Source organism: Plectropomus leopardus, chromosome 15, assembly GCF_026936395.1.
Source record: "Plectropomus leopardus strain MGB_pleo_1.0 chromosome 15, ASM2693639v1, whole genome shotgun sequence".
NCBI lineage: Eukaryota > Metazoa > Chordata > Actinopteri > Perciformes > Serranidae > Plectropomus > Plectropomus leopardus.
In genome coordinates this window covers 29,222,776-29,241,891 of record NC_142190.1, presented here as the reverse complement: position 1 = coordinate 29,241,891, position 19,116 = coordinate 29,222,776, and the positions used below count along the sequence as shown (strand labels likewise).

Genomic DNA, 19,116 nt, shown 5'->3' with positions numbered 1-19,116 from the left:
TACAGCAGTTAAATGTACTTGGTACTTGTCCTTGGTGGTAGAGCTGTGTTACATGAATGAGGCTACAAAGTTGTTAAAGCTGCTATGGACCCAAATTTCCTTCCAGTACCATTGTTGCAAGACTTTCATTTTCAGTTGGTATTATTTCGTCTCAGGAACGTTTTAATTAAAGCATCACTGTATTTACACTGAGAAAGGAAATATGGCAATCTCTGCCTGGTGTACTACTCATATAAACTGTTTTTTTTTAATGTCCTTGCTTCTAAGCTTTTCCCCCCAAAATCCTCTAAATCCCTTGCATGGATAATTTATGAAAGCTTCAGTGAAACCAACCACAAAGTTTCATTCATGTTGCTGTAGTTTGCTCTTTATGTCCATGTGTCTGCGTGTTGGTCATGGGTCTGTGCATGTGCGCAGTGTGACTCACGCTTCATTGCAGGCCTTTCGTCATGTCATTGTTTTACTCTGAAACCTTTTATGAAGTTCAGATTGTTTGGGGATTTGGAGACCATCAGCACAATTGGCAAAGGCATAATGAATGTTTCTCTATTTAGTAGCTAGTTTGCAGTTGTGAAAAGGTTTAGATGCACTGAAGCTGCGTGTCAGCCAAAAAATGTTCTCACTTCATTCATTAAGGGATGTTTAGCATTCAGAATAAAACAAAGCAGTGGAAAAATGAACGCATTTACAGACAAACAATCAGGAAATTCTGATTTATTTTTGCATTTCAAAATAATTCCGTTCAAAAACATGTTTTATACTGCACATTTAGTGTTGGGAGAAGCAGGTTTAGGGGAACAATTGAGGAAATGTAACACCTGAAACTCATTAATCATAACAGTGCAACAGAATCTCCTATGGAATATAAGATAAAAAAATCTGCCTTATATTTTCAGCAGGCATATTGACAACAAAATAACATTACCTTTCAAATGTGACATAAAGAATCCGTTACAGATGATAGCAGCTGAAGGTCATAAAGATCAGGAGCAAATTTAAATACAAAATCATGTTTGTAAGCTTTGACAATGTGCAGGAGAGAGGAACTCTGCTGGGTGAGAGCTTAATTCAGAGTAATCTCTTTCTGTGGGTGAGAGGTGAGACGCCTGCAAAGGCGTCTGCTGGTCACTTGTAACACAGGCTTATGGCTATTAAACAGCACACAGGTATTTTGTTGAGAGGTTTACACTTGCTGGATTTTCCTGGGAAGCCATTTGAACAGGGTCTTGCACAGCTTTTTGCTCCTCACCTTTGACTTTGTTAAGTTCTTAATGATGACATTTCTGAGCAGGCTGAAGTTCAGGGGCTGGGATAGGTGCACGGAGAAAGAGTTGTTTCTTCTTGCTGTACGATTCAGAATCTCCATAAAGCGTTTTTCCTGCTGCCTGAAGTCGTACTCCACACTGTGTAAAAAGACACGCAGCAACAAAAATTACCAAAACCGCCGAAACACAGATGCAAAACAACACAAAATGTATCCGCTCTTGCCAAAGAATGCAAATGACCAGCTTATCTTTTTATTATGCATCATCGCTACAGTTCACTTTGTTAGAAGCTCTGCGCTTGTCAGATTTCAAAGTGTTTGATTGGTTCAGGCAGGAAGATATCCTCCCGCCAGGATATCTTTTTTTTTTTTTTTGAAGGTGCAGACTTGTTCAAATTTCTTTATCTTCCTCTTGGCCTTTCAGGACCAGATGCCGACACCAGTCAGCAAATCAACTTACATAACAATCTTTTTGTCATGCAAAAGAGGTTTTGGAAATAAGTAGATCAAGAGGACTGTTTTCAATATTTCAAGATAAAGACTGTTTTAGGTTTTGCTTTGTAGAGCATGACACCCCTCAAAAAAAAAAAAAAAAAAAGAAGACTTAGATTCCTTAGGCTCCTTTCTGGGACGATTGTTTTCTATTTTCTATTGCCTCTGAATGATGCAACATTTCCGCTAATGGGTGCAAACGCATATTTAGGTTGGAGCTAAACACTATTGCATGATAAATCTTCATACACAACCTCTTCAACGAAACTGGCAAGGTAAAAAAAAAAAGGAATTTTCACCTTTAAATGAACATCGCTTAAAAGGATAGTTCAAATTATTTGAAGTGGGGTTGTATGAGGTACTTATTGACTTTTGATACAGAAGATGTCGTTCAAGAAATAATTTGGAAAAGCAGGGTGGAGTCCAGCACAGAAGCTAAGCAATGTATTGCTGTGGACAGTGGCAGCAACATATATTTGTTAAAGCCACCTAAAAAAAAGTCCCATCTAAAGCACATCAGTGTCAGTACAAGTTTATGCTATACTGAGTTTATTTTCACCACTTAATCTCTAAACCATTTCAGAGGGGAGGCTGGCTTCAGTTCCTTATCTGTGCGCTCATCAAACCCACCAGACTCCATTGAGAAAAACAGTAATTTTAGCCTGCTGAATATGGTCGCTGCTGGTCTCTTTACCGCTTCCATTAGTTAGTTAAGTTGTGTAAATGTGAAATGTTGGTGAATCTAAATTAACCCTTTTAAATACTGAAGTCACACAATAACACAAATATACCAACTGATGGGGGCAGGTGTAGACAAGCAGCTCCTGTGCCCAGTGATGTTAAATTACTGTTTTTCTCCATGAAGTCTGCAGAGAGCAATTTAAAGGCTTCATATTACTGTGTGGCTTTAAGGTGAAGCTGTGAAAATACTCTCAATAAAGTGTACACACTTGATATTTTTAGTTGGGACTTTGTAAACATTTATCCACCTAGAATGCGGCTGGACAGAACCTGTGGCATTGTTATAAAATGTCAACAAATGCACATGGTGGGATGATGCTGCATGGTCCTTATGTTTACACAACATGGCAACCAACGCAGGCATCTAAATGGTTAGGATTTGTCAAGTGAACACTGGACTCCTGCATGAAAGCCAGTACTTTGGGGGAACCGTCCATCACCCCTTCCTCCTGCCCTAAACATACATCATCATTGGTAGCATTTGTACCTGATGCCATCCTTCTACATTTCATGTGCACACACCCGGTTCCATCCAGCCGCATTCTCAAGTGATGCTGCCCATGTGTGTATTACGAGGACACACTTGTTGCTGACTGTCTGTCTGCATGCATATAATAACAGGACCAATTCTGTGTGACCACATTCTAAACTGACACCATCCAGCCGCATTCTGGACACAGAAGGTGGCTTTTGGTGTCACGCTCCTACGCCGAAAGCTCCGACAGAGCAGATGTATTTAACAAGTTTGGAATGAGAATGGGTTGGCTTATAATATGCTGTTTATAAATAAGCACCTCATGCAACCCCACTTCAAAAAATCTGAACTATCCCTTTAAATTGCTGCAGGATATGGAAATGTGAAAATGTTTCATTTTAAAATCTGTTTCAGGTACATTTATCCACCTCTTACAACTAACCTAATCTGCTCATATATGTATACAGTGTATAGATAGATAGATATTTACATGACATGAAATCACCTTGTATGCTTATTAACAATGCAAACATGACTCCAGTAAAAATGATCATTTTAACTCTTTCTAAATCTATCCAGTAAGCTGCTTCGGGGTGACTTCCTCTTTGCTAGTTTGAATTTCAGAAAGTGCATCTCAATCTCCATCAATCTGCTCTGTGGGGACAGATTGAGTCACATATAGTCACTGCTTAAATTTGACACTTGTTCCAAAAGATTTATGATTTCCTCAAAGAGAAAATGTAATCTGCCTATGTATTCTGAGCAAGAGACAAATGAGCAGCGCAGAGCTTTTCATTTGGTAAGCTGCCCGTACAGTAAGTCATTAATTTTCAGCGAAGTGAAGTGGGCAGTCTGTCGGAGAACTGATTGGCAACTGAAATGGCAAATGGGCTCAACCTTGTTGAATTGCATCTCTCAAGCACAAAAGAAACTTTGAATAAAATCTACATTTTGAAATTGCTCTTGGTCAGGCATGGTTCCATCGCTGCACATGTTAAGTGACATAATTTTTTAATTTATTCAAATTTATTTTTGGCAGATGCTGTTTGCACCGAGGTGCACTTAGCCGAAAATGCTTTTTGCAACCAGAGTGTAAATAGTCATCGTAGCTATTTAAACTTGGGTGTATATTCCTGGGCTTCCGAAAAATGATATTATTAACAGGTCTATTGAGCTGTTCCGATAAAGTTTATGCAGTGAGCATTCAGCAGCTTTAAACATGCTAAAAAACTGAAAATATCAACTGAGTCACAAATAATGACCAAACTTTGACTCTCATTGGACTTGAACCCCTGTCTCCCATGTAAAAATATTTGCTTGACCCCATTCATTCATCATGTATTACTTCTAATATGCACTGTGTTTTACAGTATTTATACTACATCACCTGACTTTCTGTTAGTACATTTGTGAGTTTTTTCTTGTAAATTTGCCACTCTAATCTCAGAAAATATACAAGATTGACTAGTACTAGCCCTTACCATGACCTCTGTGAACTAATCAAAACCACTTCCAACCTTGATGTGTCAACATGATGAGTACTAGCCAATCACAGCACACTGTGGAATCCATAAGAACCTTGTAGGGATGGGTACAAATAGCACAACAGCTGCTGTGTGACTTTTCTCACCCAGGTGCAAACAGATACTCTTCACTTTTTTGCCAAGTCAAGGCAGACAATTATATTATATCATATTATATTTTATTATATTATAATTACTACTACCGGTTTTACAATGCCGTTCTGTGTGTGGTTTGTCCAATTGGCTGTGCTGATCCCAGCAGCTGTTGCTCTGCCAAAGCTGTAAAAATAATGGATGTACCATGATATCACCCATTAGTTTGTTGACTCCTGTTTTGAAGCCTAGAGTTCCATGGCATTATGCCAGTATGGCATTTTTCAGCCCCCGTACAGTTGTCATTAATGTTAACTTAGCTTTAGAGACCAAACCTGATTTTTTTTTTTTTTGCACCAGGCTGTAAACATGTTTATTTCTGTTATAAAGTTGGGCATTTTACATGGGGGTCTATGAGGATTGTCCCACGTTTTGGAGGCAGCCTCAAGTGGCCATCAGAGGAACTGCAGTTTTTGGCACTTCTATGTTGGCTTCATTTTTCACCCTGCTGCAGATAGATATGCCTTTTGTTTGTTACCAAAGTCAAGACAGTAATTATAATCTCTATCAGGGGAAACTTCCCCATCCAATTCTCAAATATGCTCAAAATGTAAAATATATTGATAAAAAATGCTGTACCACAGCGGAAGTGGCTGCTCGACTGCTGTAACCATTGTCAAACACTGATGTCATTCTGTTTCATTAATTTCAAATGTATTAAAAAGCGGAGAAATTAAATATAACAGTGGTGTTTCTTAGGCGAAATCCTACTCCTGTTGATTGTTATAGTATTGGATAATGTTATGAAAATAATACTTTGTTGAATGATTATCTTCTCAGTAGTAGTTTTCATTTCCTGCAAATTAGTATAGCATTCTGTATCTCCCTACTTAGCTGATTTGATTATGATTAATTATGAATAATAATGATTATTATTAATTATGATTGATTATGACAGAATATTATAGGAAATTCATTTTCAAATGTTGCTTTTTTTTTTGTCATTTTATCATTTGGCTAAAGCCTTGGCCTCGGTTATATAAGCACTCATCCTGTGGTAGTGCATAATAAGTCTATTAAACAGGGTGTCGTTATGAAATATTGATTTCATTTTTAATTGCTTTCTTAATATCCTTAAAAGAAAATTTCCACATGTCTCAATATCTCAGGCCAAGGCACAATCTTCACTTTATTTAAATGAAGTCTTCCTCGCCCAGTCTATAATCAACACCAAGGAGTTACACAGTAATATCATTCTATAAGTTCATTATATTGTGCATATTTGTACAGGAGCTGAATTCTAGAGCTGCTCAGTTCAAACACTACATGCAGGGAAAAAAATTGGCAATTTCACTGTTATCTTACCTGTAGACAATACAAGCAGTCTTCTGGCAGGTTGAGCAGTTTTTGAGGTCCTGTCCAGTTTTGTAGCATCGCCGACTGGGAAGAAAAAATAATTTTATTCGCACAAAGTAAATACTGGCAACTTCCAAAACTCTAATCTTTTCATGATCACAATTTAATATTCTTACCACTCAGCCTCTATCTCTGTCTGATATTCACTCCGACTGCTGTTGGCAGCGTTGAGCTGTATAACATGCATTATGTCAGACATCAGTGGGTTATTAGGAGTTGGTTATTCTGAAACATGACCTCAGAGGCAGTCACAACTTATTAGCACACTACAGTGAATGAGAATGATTGACAGAGACACATTGCCAGAAGGCGGTTTTAATTCCTGTTATTTGTCCCAGAAGAGTTATGTGGCTAAATAAATCTCTCCGAGACGTGCCCTCTTGAAATGCCCAAGTAGGTTTCTGTCACACTCGTGCACTCGTTTTCGGACCTGTTTGCAAACTTTTCACAATGTTAAGGCTTCACATCATAACGCTACAATCCCTGATTTACAGCTTGTTTATTGTGGCCGCAGAGCCCTTTCATGACATCTTCACAATAGCATGTTGGCCTTCAAAAGGTATTTTTGCAGCTTCTTGCATTATGCTTTATGTAATGAATGGTACATATCATAATTTTAGTCTCTCATTAAGGCTTTATTTTAAACATGGATATTCAATGTCAGTAGAAAGTCAATGTTCAAAAAAGTGGCAGTTGACAGGGGCATAGTACCAAATTCCTGACCCTGTGCATAAATAGTTTCTTTTTTCTTTTGGATTTTTAAAAATTATCATTATTTTTAATGAAATCAATTTGCTGTCTTTTCTGTCTTTTCTGTCTTTTCGTTTTTTGGACCGCAGCATTGACAGTGTATGATGGTGCTCCAGCAGCATCAGCAGTTACTCACTTAGCTTTAGATGCTTTAGATACCTCTTTTCCACCAAATCAGTTTTGGTTTTTTGAACCGTTTCAGTTTTTGGTTTCTTGGAACCTTGGTGCCAAGTAGTGAACCAGTTTGGATTTCCACCAATTTTTTATTGTAACTATTGTAACCAAGGATGTGTCATCAGTAATGCACATTAAAATAAACATGAGGAGCCACATCCCAGATTACAGATTACCTGCAAACTTTTGTTCTGTTTTAAAGCTATTTGTTTTTACAAGAAAACAAGCATTGTACAATTACTGATAAGACCACTGCACACTTGTTTTTTTTTTCAGGCAATTTCACTTGTCCATTGTTGACTCCTCCATCCTCTTTTTTCAACCCATAGGATATGACATGCCCACTCATGTCATCATGCTCACACTTTTTTGGCTCAAGTTCAGAACCAACTTTTTGGGTTCTGCACAAATTTATTTTTGCTCGGAATGCTCTACAATTTTAAAAAAAATGGTGCAAAAATTGGGACAGAGCTGGTCCAGTGTTGGTGGAAAAGGGGTAAAAGAGCTTTGTTATTATTATTGTCATTATTATTATTATTATTATTGCTTCCAAATAAATAAAAAAACAGGCACTGCCATAATTGGCCTCATTGTTATTTATGTAACTAAACTGATCAAAATAAAGATCAAGACAACTTTATTTATCCCAAAAGGGCAATTCCGTTTACAGTCGACCAATTGCACAAAATATCAAAGACAGTATAAAACACACACAGTCAACAGCAGCATTCAAACATAGCCCTGTCAGTGCGACAGATCAACAGATGAACAACCCATGCATAGCAGCAACAACACACAGATCACTACATGGGCAAAAATACCCAGCCATAAAGCGACCCTACACATACAGCGACAAGAATAAAATAAATTCATAAACCATGAACCATAAACCATGCTGCTCCCCAGATTTACTGCACTGACCCTTATGACCATTAATTAGGCCTACTGCTGTCAGCAGAATTCAAAAGGCTGATGGCGGAAGGGATAAAAGAATTTGAATATCTGTTAGTTTTTCTTAGAGGGGCAAGAAAGCACCAGAGGGCATCAAAGAGAATTCACAAAAAAGAACATGGTCAGACTGACTAACAATTCCCTTAGCCTTCTGGACAACTCGTCTCTTCCAGAGGGAGCTCAAATCATTCAGCTGGGCACCGATAATCTTGGAGCAGACTTTTACTATATTGCTGAGGCTATTCTTGTCCCTTACAGACAGCACATTAAACCAGAACACAAAAGAAAATGTTAAAAGACTTTCTATAAAAGAATGATAAAAGTTACATAAAATATTCACGGACACGTTAAAAGAGTTAAGCTTCCACATCAAATGGATTCTTTGTTAACCCCGTTTAGCAATTAACTCTGTGTTTTTATCAAACTTAAGGTTAGAGTCAAACAGTGTACTTAAGTACTTGTATGTGTCCACAGTTTCAAAATTCTCCCCATGATCGATGCTGGCTTTTGGATTTCAAACATTCTTCCTAAAATCAATAATCAATTCCTTTGTTTTTGTCACATTAGGGTTCAGGTAACTGTCATAAATAGGGGGGTAAAATAAAACATATCTGTGCTGTGTATGTTGATAAAAATATGTCTACCCAATAATAATATATCTCATTTCCTGTTGTTTGCTATTGCCATCACAGGAACCAGTAGTTTTTCCATTAAACAATGGATGAATAATCATACATATAATTACACAAACACACAAAGGAAAGGGGTTTTTTTAGATTGAAAATCAATGCAGTTTGCCGATAAATAACAAAGCCACTGAGTGGTTTCGGTAAATGCAAGTGATGACTCACTGAGAAGTCAAAGATCAGCACTCCAGGACAGCTTTTAAAGTAATTCCCTCGACCAAATTCTGGCAAACTGCTGTAATAAACCTGTAACAGACTGAATGTAGAGTATATCAATAATTCAGTCATATCTGACCCTGCAGCTTTTTTATTCCTATAAGGTAAATGTTTGATAAGCAATGTGGAATGTTGCACGTCCATGTGTATCACAAGCAAAACATGAGACTTGAGGAGTCATTTCACCTCCCACTGCCCCACTTACACACACACATGAAGACACGCACACCCTCACGCATCCTCTTACCCGCTGGTAGGAGTGTGGCACGTCTCCAGGTCATGGATAATGTTAAGCAGAGTGGTGATCCTGTCCTTGTTGGCCGCCAGGCTGGCCTCCACGCTCTCCAGCCTCTGCTGTAGGGCTGCTGATTTGCAGCACTGTGGGGAAGGAGGCAGCAACAGGGCTGCAGCAGCTGGGTGGGAGTGAGCCAGGCTGGTGTCCTCTGGGCACAGCTGAGGGGGAGCAGGGCTAAACTTTGAATCCGGTCTGACGATTGCCTCTGCCCCGCAGGACCGGAGGCGGGGAAGGGATGCAGAGTGCATTGTTGATGACGGCAATGTGGAGTTACATTCAGGGCCTGTGTGCATACAGAGCTCTCGCTCGCTGGTGAAAGGGGCTGGTGCAGTGAAAGAATGAACCAGACTTATAGGTACCTGTGGGGAGGTATCAGAGCTTTGGTGGACTGAAGGTTCGGTGACGGGGTTTGCACTAGCAGTGGGTTCACAGTTTGTTTGTGCTATTGCAGAGTAGCTTGGAAGTGTCTTTTTATCTGCATTGGATTTAAGATGAATATTTGCATGCCTGACTGATACACCCAAGGCAAACTGCTCTGTATTTGTATCCATCTCCGAGGCTGTTTTCACTGGTGGGCATGCGGCAAAGTGTCCCTCGTGTTTTGTCTCTGTGTATCCTTGATAATGTGCGAGCCTTTGTTCTGTGTTTATGTGACCCTGCAGACGAGAGCTGCTTGACTTAATTAGGGAAATGTGATTCTGAAGGTTGGTGACCTGGGACAGATTTGAATTTTCATGGTCACTTGACTCATGCACAACTAATTCATTGATTAGATTACCATTGGATTTGTTTTCATCAGTATACGATTCAGTATAGGGGCTAATGGTTGAGGCGGGATCGTGGATGTTCACATCGCTGCCTTTGTTGTGAGTTTTTGACACGTTTAACAGCTCAGAAAGAGAAACTGACGTGGAGTTGTTTTCCTGATTGCCGCACACACCAGACTCATTACCACTTTGAGCTTTCCCGTCTGTTCCTCGCTTGTGCTCAGGTTGATTTACGTGAGGCGCTTCATTATGACTCAGATCTTTGCTGTTTTGTGATGTGGATTGAAGTGAAGTTGTACCTGAAACACAGGCACTACTTTGGTTTCCTGTCAATGTAGATGAAGAGGAAGTGGAGGCTGTGGGTGGTGGATTTTTCAGGTTGATGGAGGAGTTCTTCAGGGCTTTATTTTTTAATCGAGCGCTGCTGCATGGAGACGCAGAGCTGGGAGCTGCACTTGGAGGCAACCTAGCTCTTGAGTCTAGGGGCTTTGCTGCATATGGTGCTGTGTTTAGAGGTGCTGCGGAAAAATGAAGTGTCGGTTCTGATTTTGAGGATTTTCGGTGAATAAAGTGAATTTGTGCGGCAACAGATTTATGTTTAGTGCTTGTGTGTGAATTAGAGTTACGAGTTAAAGTGCTCTGCGAGACAACACTATTCATCAAAGACGCTTTACTTGGTGATTTGCTATTTGAGGAGGGCATTGCGTGTGGTATTTGACCTGCATTGCATGGGATACGTGGCAAACTTGCATGTGCAGGTTGTGCCGTTATTTCTGATTTATGAATGGTCTGTGATGCATTGGCTGCCGGTGACAATGTGGGACGTTTAGGGGTCAATCTCGGGCTATTCATTGCTATGTTTACTTGTGCTGCATGCATTTCACGTTGAACAACTTTGGTGGGTAGGCTTTCAGTGGACGTCAGTGTCGAATTTGACGTTGTGGTTGTTTTACAAGTATTGACTGCAGCTTTAGTGTGCGAATAAGAAGGTGCAGTCAGAGTATTCTCAGGTGTAGGGTGCACAGATACAAACACACTTTGAGGCACGTTAGAGTTGTGTCGTACTGATTTGAGTTGCTTAGGATAAGTGTGTGAATAGGGGTTGTTTGGTTTGGTAGCAATGGCCATCTGCGGAGTCAACGCTAGACTTGTTGGTCGAGGGATTTTACCATCCTGTAATGTTTTTGGGAGAGGATTTATACCTGCGTCCTCATGTCTTGTTTCAATAGTTGCTTGAGTGACAGTGATGGTTTTTGCATGGAGGATGGTTGTGTGTTGAGGGGATGTTGCATCACCGGCAGCATGTGTCTGTGACAAATTGAGCAAATTGCCCCTGGAGTGCACCGGGCATGCTGGGTGTTTGCCATACTTTAGTTCTTCACTGAAATACAACAGTTTGGGATTAATGTGTTTGTCTGAGATGTCATGATGGCTTGGCTTGAGGTTTTTGTCAATATGGGGCATCATGGAAGTAGAGAGCGAGGTGAGGGCTGACTTCAATGGTTTCCCCTCAGCAGGAGAGCTTTTCTCCACTGATGTCGCAACTCTGGTGGCTGCAGACTGTCTGCCGCCGCAATGGCTGCATATTTTTTGTGTCACACCGAAAGGTCGGGCGGCTGATAACAGCAGCGTCTTCCCACACCGCTCTGCATAATGACCTTGCAGTCTAGTTTGGTCTCTACCACAAGCACTCTTAACTGGCTCCACTTCATCGCTGTGAACGCTTATTCCACCAATTGCATCTGAATCAACCACGCTGCCGTTGGTGTAGCGGGTCAATTTAGGCCTGACATTAGTCACATTCCCTGCAAAGTGTGGGTTGGTCTTGATTGCCCTGGCATAGCAATAAGTCCCACAACTGCTCCTCTGACTGCAGGCCACATCCTCCGAGACCTCACCTCCAAGTGCTTTGAAAGTCACTTCCTTTTTGGTCTTGGATTCCCCACTTTTCTGTTTTAAAATAGCCCTTTTCTCCTTGTCACTCCTTGTTAGCAGCAATACCTCCTCTGTTTCCTTGGTTATATAGCTGCTGGATGTTTGAGCAATGCTATCTGATGGCGTTGAGAGCGTATCAGTTAGCTGCACGCTGTGCTGGGTGCATGGTCTGCTGATCCCTGGGGACGTCTGAACACCAACGCTGCACTGAGGTCCCCACGTCTGCAGCAGCAGGGCTCCTCCGCTTCTGTCTCCTCCTGTCGTCCTCCAACCGCGCACTCCAACCAGGGCAGGGACGCCTAAAACTGGAACCGGAGTTGTCAGGTCGGCGGCTCGTCTACCCATCCTTTGTTTGGCTGACTCAAAAGTCTGATAACTCGAGAGTGCGTTTCCACACCATTACATCCGTCTAAAAGTAAGAGAGGGACAAGTTTACAGCGAGAGGCATTTGAGGTGGTGCTGTGAGAGAAAACCATGAGTAAGCAGGAGCTGAAACAATGCACAGAGCTAGAACTGAGATCACTTCAGTCTTGCAGACATGAACGATACTTGTCAAAAAAAATTCAGATTTGAGATAAGACAGGAAAAATTATGCTTTCACTTTTGAACTTTCCTGACACGGGGTGGCTGAATGAGAAGTGGCAAGGTGTTAACGCTAATAATGAGCTGTGGCTGAGAAAACAAGAACTCTATATTATATTAGCATTTCAAACATACCGCATGGATTTGCTCTCAATGTCTGACATTGCATAGAATAATTTATTTGTGGAATAAAATCCAAAACACAGCTCCTGTTGTGAACTCTCTCTCCTCTCTCGTTGAAATGTTTGTCATAGCGAGGCAGCTCTCTGTTGTCCTCCACATTCAGCTCACCTTGGAAAGAGGCCATAATATATATACACAGCAATGCTATAGACTTCATTAAGGTTTGCGTGCATTTAACTGGAACACCCTTTTTCACAGAGGTGGCATTTTGTGAGTGTGTGTGTGTGTGTGTGTGTGTGTGTGTGGCACCCATGCATTTGCGTGTGCCCAGTTTTCTTTGTGTGTGTGCAAGAGGTCATTTTAACAATTTGTGCAACGGTGGTCAACAGCGGGGCGATAATGTGTATATTTTTGCATACGAACATGCTTTTTAGTGTTATACACTAAAAATACAGAGTGTGAATGTGTGTTTGTGATTGCATGTGTTGATTTAAATTTGATGCGTTGTGACAAGGCTTCCTTCACTCTTTCTTCCTCCTCAACAGCCTCCATCCAGGGATGTCAAAATTAACATTTGGTCATGCATACTTGTAGAGAGTATTATTTGGGTTGTCTTCTAAGTCAAGTGACCTATTGCCACCATCTAACGCTAAGTGATAACTGTCCTGCCCAATTAATACAATGCATAAATCTCCCTTTACATGCTCTTGCAATGTAACTTATTGGATTATTAGGACTAAAGAAAACTGCTTTCTGGCTTCAGCATAATGCTACCTAATGTATGTTTGCGATCCTGTGTAGCAGGCATACCTGAGCTTGATCCTGCTGCAAGATGTCTTGAGTCCAAATGTTAGTTTTCTGCTGATGTCCTCATAACACTTGGAGTGACTTCATCTTCCAAATCCCTTTGTAGTACAATGCAAACTCAGAGCAAGCAGTGCTGAATGAGTCCTCTTTTCTAATGATTCTGAACTAATCTACCTTTTATTGATCAGACATGAAGCCAAGCTGTGTCCTCATTGTATCCCCCCCTTCTCTCCTCTTGTTTTGGTCTTGCTGCTCCATGCTCACTCCATTATCACAACACAGCAGTATGCTACTGTAATGCTGCCCTCCAACACTCTCTGTCCTACTATGTCTTGCCTTTCCTCCTCCTCTCTCTCTTTCTCTCCCTCTCCCTCTCTCTTAATTCTGCCACTATCCTCCTCCCCAGCATTCATGTATCCTGATCTACAGCTGGGTGGAGAAAGAAGAGAGCAAGGGAGAAAGAGAGAGAGAGAGAGAGAGGGAGAGAGGAAGTGACTTGCATCAGTGGGGTAGGGACTGTGTGTAAATTACTATGCAAGTTAAAAAACAGGGAAATGCATTGGCAGCACTTGTACGGCAGATGTGAATGTAAACAAATCTGCTGTTGTCTGAGGGGACAATAGAGAAAAATAACAGAAAAATCACTGAACGCCGGCTATGTGCTGTATTTTAAAACATGAGCCGTTACAGTTTCTCAAGACTATTGCTGCTATTAGGGCATATTCATTTCAGTCTCATGTAGTTATACATTACCTCAACAGAAATGAAGCTGGTTTCATTGTATATCAGACTGAGGACACGTTTAGATGAGAACTGCCCTACAAAAAATGGAAAAGTCATTGTTTTGCATTTTTAAAAAATCAGCAATTGCATGGTAACATTGTGAAAACAATCTTCGTGTACACGGTCCGCAAAAACAACCAAAAATGCTGTAGTATGCATGCCAGGCCAGTAGTTGGCGGTGTAACTTAGTGATGAGACACCATAGATGAACACCATGTGCCAACACATTAAGGTGTTGTTCTACAGAGTGGTGAGTATAAACAAACAAGATGCAATGGGAAACGCACAAACGAGACCCGACAACGTTAATAAACTCAGCACAAACAGCAGCACAAACACAGCTCGGTAGTTCGCCATTGTTGTTATTGTTCTCCTTGCTCATGGCTATTTTTCTGAAATGTAATGCACATGTGAGAGGAGCGGCTGTGATGTCACCGTTGTCAAAGGGATCCATGCATTGCCAGTTTACATGGCGAAAAAAAAAAAAGTTTCAAAGTTTCAAAAGTTTGTGCTTTAAGTCCCCCAAAATGCTGTTGTCATGTGAACGAAAGGCCAAACCACAACAAAAGTTTAACATTTCATGCAAAACTGTTGCTGTGTAAATATGTAAGTACGGTGTTTTAGATTTGCTATTGTGTCACCTTTGGGTATGCAGTCTTAAGCTAGTGTGTAACGCTACTGCATAAGACTGACAGTAAAGGCGGCACGTTTTTAAACATTTTATACATTAACCATTTAGCTGTTTGATATCTCTGACCAACATTGTTCTTGGGAAAAAGTCTCGCAGACACATATCATAGTTTGTTACATATTGCACATAATGCATTTTGTAACAGTTAACAGTTATAAGTAAAAAATATTGCAACAAATGGGGCAGTTCAATCAAATGTTGGCATTATACATTTATGCACTGTCTGCATTTTAATGTTTCATATATATCATTTCTGAGTTTCTAAAATCATGTAGTATATAGGTTAAAGGGTTACCGGATGGTGTGAAACTTAGACGAGACGTCTGCTACTGCAGACCCCCTGTTTGAGACAAACAAGCAACAAAATTGGTAATTCTCTAGTGAGTCATCCCTGCATTACCAGTGGCTTTTTGATTACAAAATCACTGTGTTTCTACTGGAAATAGTGCCACACAAAGTGAGTATATTTTATCAAATCATTGTCGCATTTCATGTTGCAATAAGGCAACAGAAAGCATTTGTTTTACTGTAGAGCGTTGTTTTTTTGTTGTTGTTTCTTTTTTACCAAGACATATGCATTTTCATCTGGGATAGTGGCATGAAAAGTGTTGTTTTTTACCATGACAGCGCTATGTTTCCAGAGAGTTTTGCACCACCAAAAGCAGGTGTTTTAAGCAAAGACATGATCTTTTCCAAACCATAATTAAGTGGTTTAAATCTGCAGTTCTCTGTTCTATGCACTTTTTGACATTTTTTTTCACACTACGTTTGTAATTTCATGTTGCAGCCTTTATGTCCAAAATCAGTTTTCCAGGAGACAAATAAAGGGGATAAACACTAAATCTTGAATGTAACCGCAGTGTTGCTGAAACATCAAGAAACATTTTAACATATCTGCCAGAGACTAATACAGTACAAATACAACTTACCTGTGGTCTTGTGATATGTACAATACAACATTTATTCTTGTAATTAGACTGAATTGGTCAAAGGAGACAAATAAACAGGCAGAAACATTTATGCCATTGATGGTAAGGGCAGCTTTAAATGAAAGTAAGTGAAACAAATGAATGAGGTAATATCTGTTGCATATAAGTAATTAAAAATGTATACCTAAATATTTCAATCCAAAGTAGTTACTAGCAAAGAGATGCAGAAATTAAATCCTTTCACACTATATTTCCATCAAAAACAAATGGCCTGTAGTGCATAAAAATGTACTTATCCATTGTTTGACTTTAGGCTAATGTACTGCGCTCTTGATTGGAGAGATCAGCAGTGAAACAGCCCCACCAAACTGTCCCACGGTGAGCTCTGTCACATTGAATTCTTCCTCTGCACTTTAACAGCAAACAAAAGTAGGGTCTGAAAATAACATTCAGGACTAATTAACGCAACGTCAGTGAAAGTCGTGTCAAACTTAAAGATCAAAAGCCTTATTTTTTACCCTCTTATTTTGAAATCCCCCACAAAGCCTCTGAATGACAGCTATACGTGGCAGTTTGTGGATTTATTGAATCCACTTATGCATCAGCATTATCGCCTATGTTTGAGTTTAATTGGAGTAACCTTTCTGCTGCAGATTAAAGGGACTATTTAAAGTCTGTTCAGAATGGAAATCTGGCTGTTAAAGAGAAATTTACAAGTACATAGAGAAGGGCATAGACAAAAGTTTCACTTTATAGACCCATTTAAAGTAGTTACTGTCAGTTATATCAGCCCTTGTTCACCTTTTATTGGGGGATGTTCGGACTACATCACTTCGCTACTGATTATTTCACTGAAACACTCGCATTACCTTTTTTTTTTAATTTTAAAATTACGTCTCCTATTTTTTAGCTGCAGACAGTAACCAGACTGCAGGGAGATCTGGTTTATTGCAGACTAATGGACAATCTAAATGTTTATAGCATTTCCACATCATTTGTTATAAGAGCAGAGCTTCTCAAATAGCAAGTATTTTACAAAATGTGACAGTGGTTATCAGTAATTAATAAAATGTACTGTATCTGCGTCGGGTTCCTGAGTGTGCTGAGTTAAGTCGATTGCACTCATATTCCATCACTGCAGCCCTGGGGAACACCAGGCTGACTTTGTGAATAGGAAATTTGTTCTACAGCCTCGAGGTGATTGCACAATATTGTATCAGTGAAATGTCTACTGTGCGTGATAACAAGGCACAGCAGTCTTACTGTCACTGTAAGAGTTTTTTTTTTTTTTTTTGCATTTATTCATCCTAATAGTTTGTTCTTCTGAAGAGAAGTGTATAAATATTAGTCATCTTCTTTGTCTGACCCATGTCCATGAGGACTGGTGATATGTACTGTAGTAACAGTCGTGTTATACAGGCTGATCATGAGTGGTTTTAGTCCAGGTGAGGCTAAGAACACCAGATCATTACAGGTGAATTAAGGGCCACCAGGAAATTGTTGCAGTTTTAATTAACCACGAACAAAAGAACACTTTGCACACCTATCAGATGAGACAGGCGCGTAGGAGAGGACAGATTGACCCCGAAAAGCTTCAAAAGGACTCCTGCATACTGTCTAACTTGCAATATCACTTTATTTGCAAACTTTTCGGTGCTAGAAGGCTAAGACTAGACCTTCATTTTGCCTGATGAAGGTCTATTACCACAATGTTGCAAATAATCTAATAATCAACCAAAAGGACTATAATAATAATAATAATAATTATTATTATTATTATTATTATTATTATTAGTAGTAGTAGTAGTAGTAGTAGTAGTAGTAGTAGTAGTAGTAGTAGTAGTAGTATTATACAAAATAATAAAAATAATTAATAATAATTTAAGCCTTAAAATTCTGAAAATTAATGAGGACTCATGTTGTTTTGAAAAGAGCATTTTGTGCGCAGAGCGACACAAGTGTGTATGTGTAAGCAGGCCCTAAGGGTTAAATATGCTCCATGTTAAATCTCTTAACTACAATGACTTTTGTCAAAGCGTAATGTTTGCAAGATAACATCTGGTTTACAAGACATAATCACACAAGACCTGCTTGTGGTAAATGTCCCCACAACAGCAAGTGAGACATTTAGCATGACGGAATTTACTGAAAAGGACATTTTTACATGAATTCAGACAGTTTCACTGTTTTAGCAGTTTACATGTTTGCAGTGTTGCTGGTGCAATGAAAAAAACATGCTAGAAATGTCCCAAAGCATTTCATACAACTATAATATGGGATGTAAGAGTGTAACGACCCCTGGGGTGAAATCTCTGTCCTGTGGATTCACCTGTCTGTGTTCTCTTGCAGGCAGGTGCTCGTTAGTTCAACTGGGAACACCTGAGGGTGCTCAGGTTATGTAAGTCCATGTGCAGCTGGTAATTCAGTCTCACGCTGAACCTCCTCTCTGATGCTGCATCTCTCCGCTCTTCTTTGGTTTTGTTATGTTTGTTAGTGTTTTATTTTGCTTTTTGACCGTTAAGCATATCCTGCACATATTTTCTACTCATGCATCACACTATCCTACACTCCAAACTGCAAATGTTTAGTTAATTTCAAATTTAGTCTAATTTGGTCAGATTTGGTTTAATACTTTGAAACCTGCAGGGACATCTGCTTTCACGAGGGTATTTTCACAAGTATTTAAAAACACGAGGGGAAAAGACAATGAGCATCTTAATAAGAAATGTTTCAAAAATTGCAAGAAATTAGAAGAGTTAGAAAATTATTTTTAAAAAGTCTAGTGGAAAACTATATTTATAGCTTATTGTTATAATTCCATATTTAAAATTGTCACAGAATTATAATTTTAAGCACCTTTTCCAGTATATTTCTTTAAAAAAAAAAAAATTAAAAATTAAAATCAAATTTAAAATCGAAATCAGACCAAATTAAAGATGAACCAAATTTCAAATAACTGGAGCAATCTTTCAATCTGCCTGCAAGAGAACACACAGACAGGCGAAACAACAGCACAGAGGTGACACTCTATAGGGGTCGTCACAAATAACTTTATTAAATGTAACGGATTTTCCATTAATTTAAAGCTGCATTTTAAATATACTACCACTAGAGGGCATATGAACCTCAAACAGATAGCAAACAAAGCCTTGGGTTGTATAGTTGTATATTTGCAATGTGTTTATTTGATGCACTTTTTTATTCATGCATTTGATTTTCATAACTTGCCACAAAAAATGTTGTATTAGCCTATGAAAGAAAGCATTTTTATTTTTAAAAAAAAAGTTGTATATTTGCAATGTGTTTATTTGATGCACTTTTGTATTCATGCATTTGATTTTCATAACTTGCCACAAAAAATGTTGTATTAGCCTATGAAAGAAAGCATAAATGGTGAAGAAAGTAAAGAACAAAATAATGCTG

The 19,116-nt window shown here is 39.3% G+C and overlaps 1 protein-coding gene across 1 annotated transcript; it reads right to left on the bottom strand.

The window, feature by feature from the left end:
* Positions 1 to 698: 698 nt before the first annotated feature.
* LOC121952838 (uncharacterized) lies at positions 699 to 13,704 on the bottom strand. Its single transcript, XM_042499686.2, has 4 exons — positions 13,294 to 13,704; positions 9,029 to 12,187; positions 5,954 to 6,028; positions 699 to 1,403 (listed from the first exon to the last, which is right to left on the bottom strand). Exons 2-4 carry the CDS (start codon positions 12,121 to 12,123, stop codon positions 1,184 to 1,186), a joined length of 3,390 nt encoding a protein of 1,129 aa, XP_042355620.2. The 5' UTR covers positions 12,124 to 12,187; positions 13,294 to 13,704; the 3' UTR covers positions 699 to 1,183.
* Between the last annotated feature and the right edge of the window lie 5,412 nt (positions 13,705 to 19,116).

Bases quoted from the DNA above. Each gene is read 5' to 3' on its own strand.
- LOC121952838 (XM_042499686.2), bottom strand. From the start codon at position 12,123: ATGGGTAGACGAGCCGCCGACCTGACAACTCCGGTTCCAGTTTTAGGC. The intron at 6,029-9,028 runs GTAAGAGGATGC...TTTTCTTCCCAG, and splicing joins TGCCACACTCCTACCAGCGG to TCGGCGATGCTACAAAACTG. The intron at 1,404-5,953 runs GTAAGATAACAG...CTTTTTACACAG, and splicing joins ACTGCTTGTATTGTCTACAG to TGTGGAGTACGACTTCAGGC.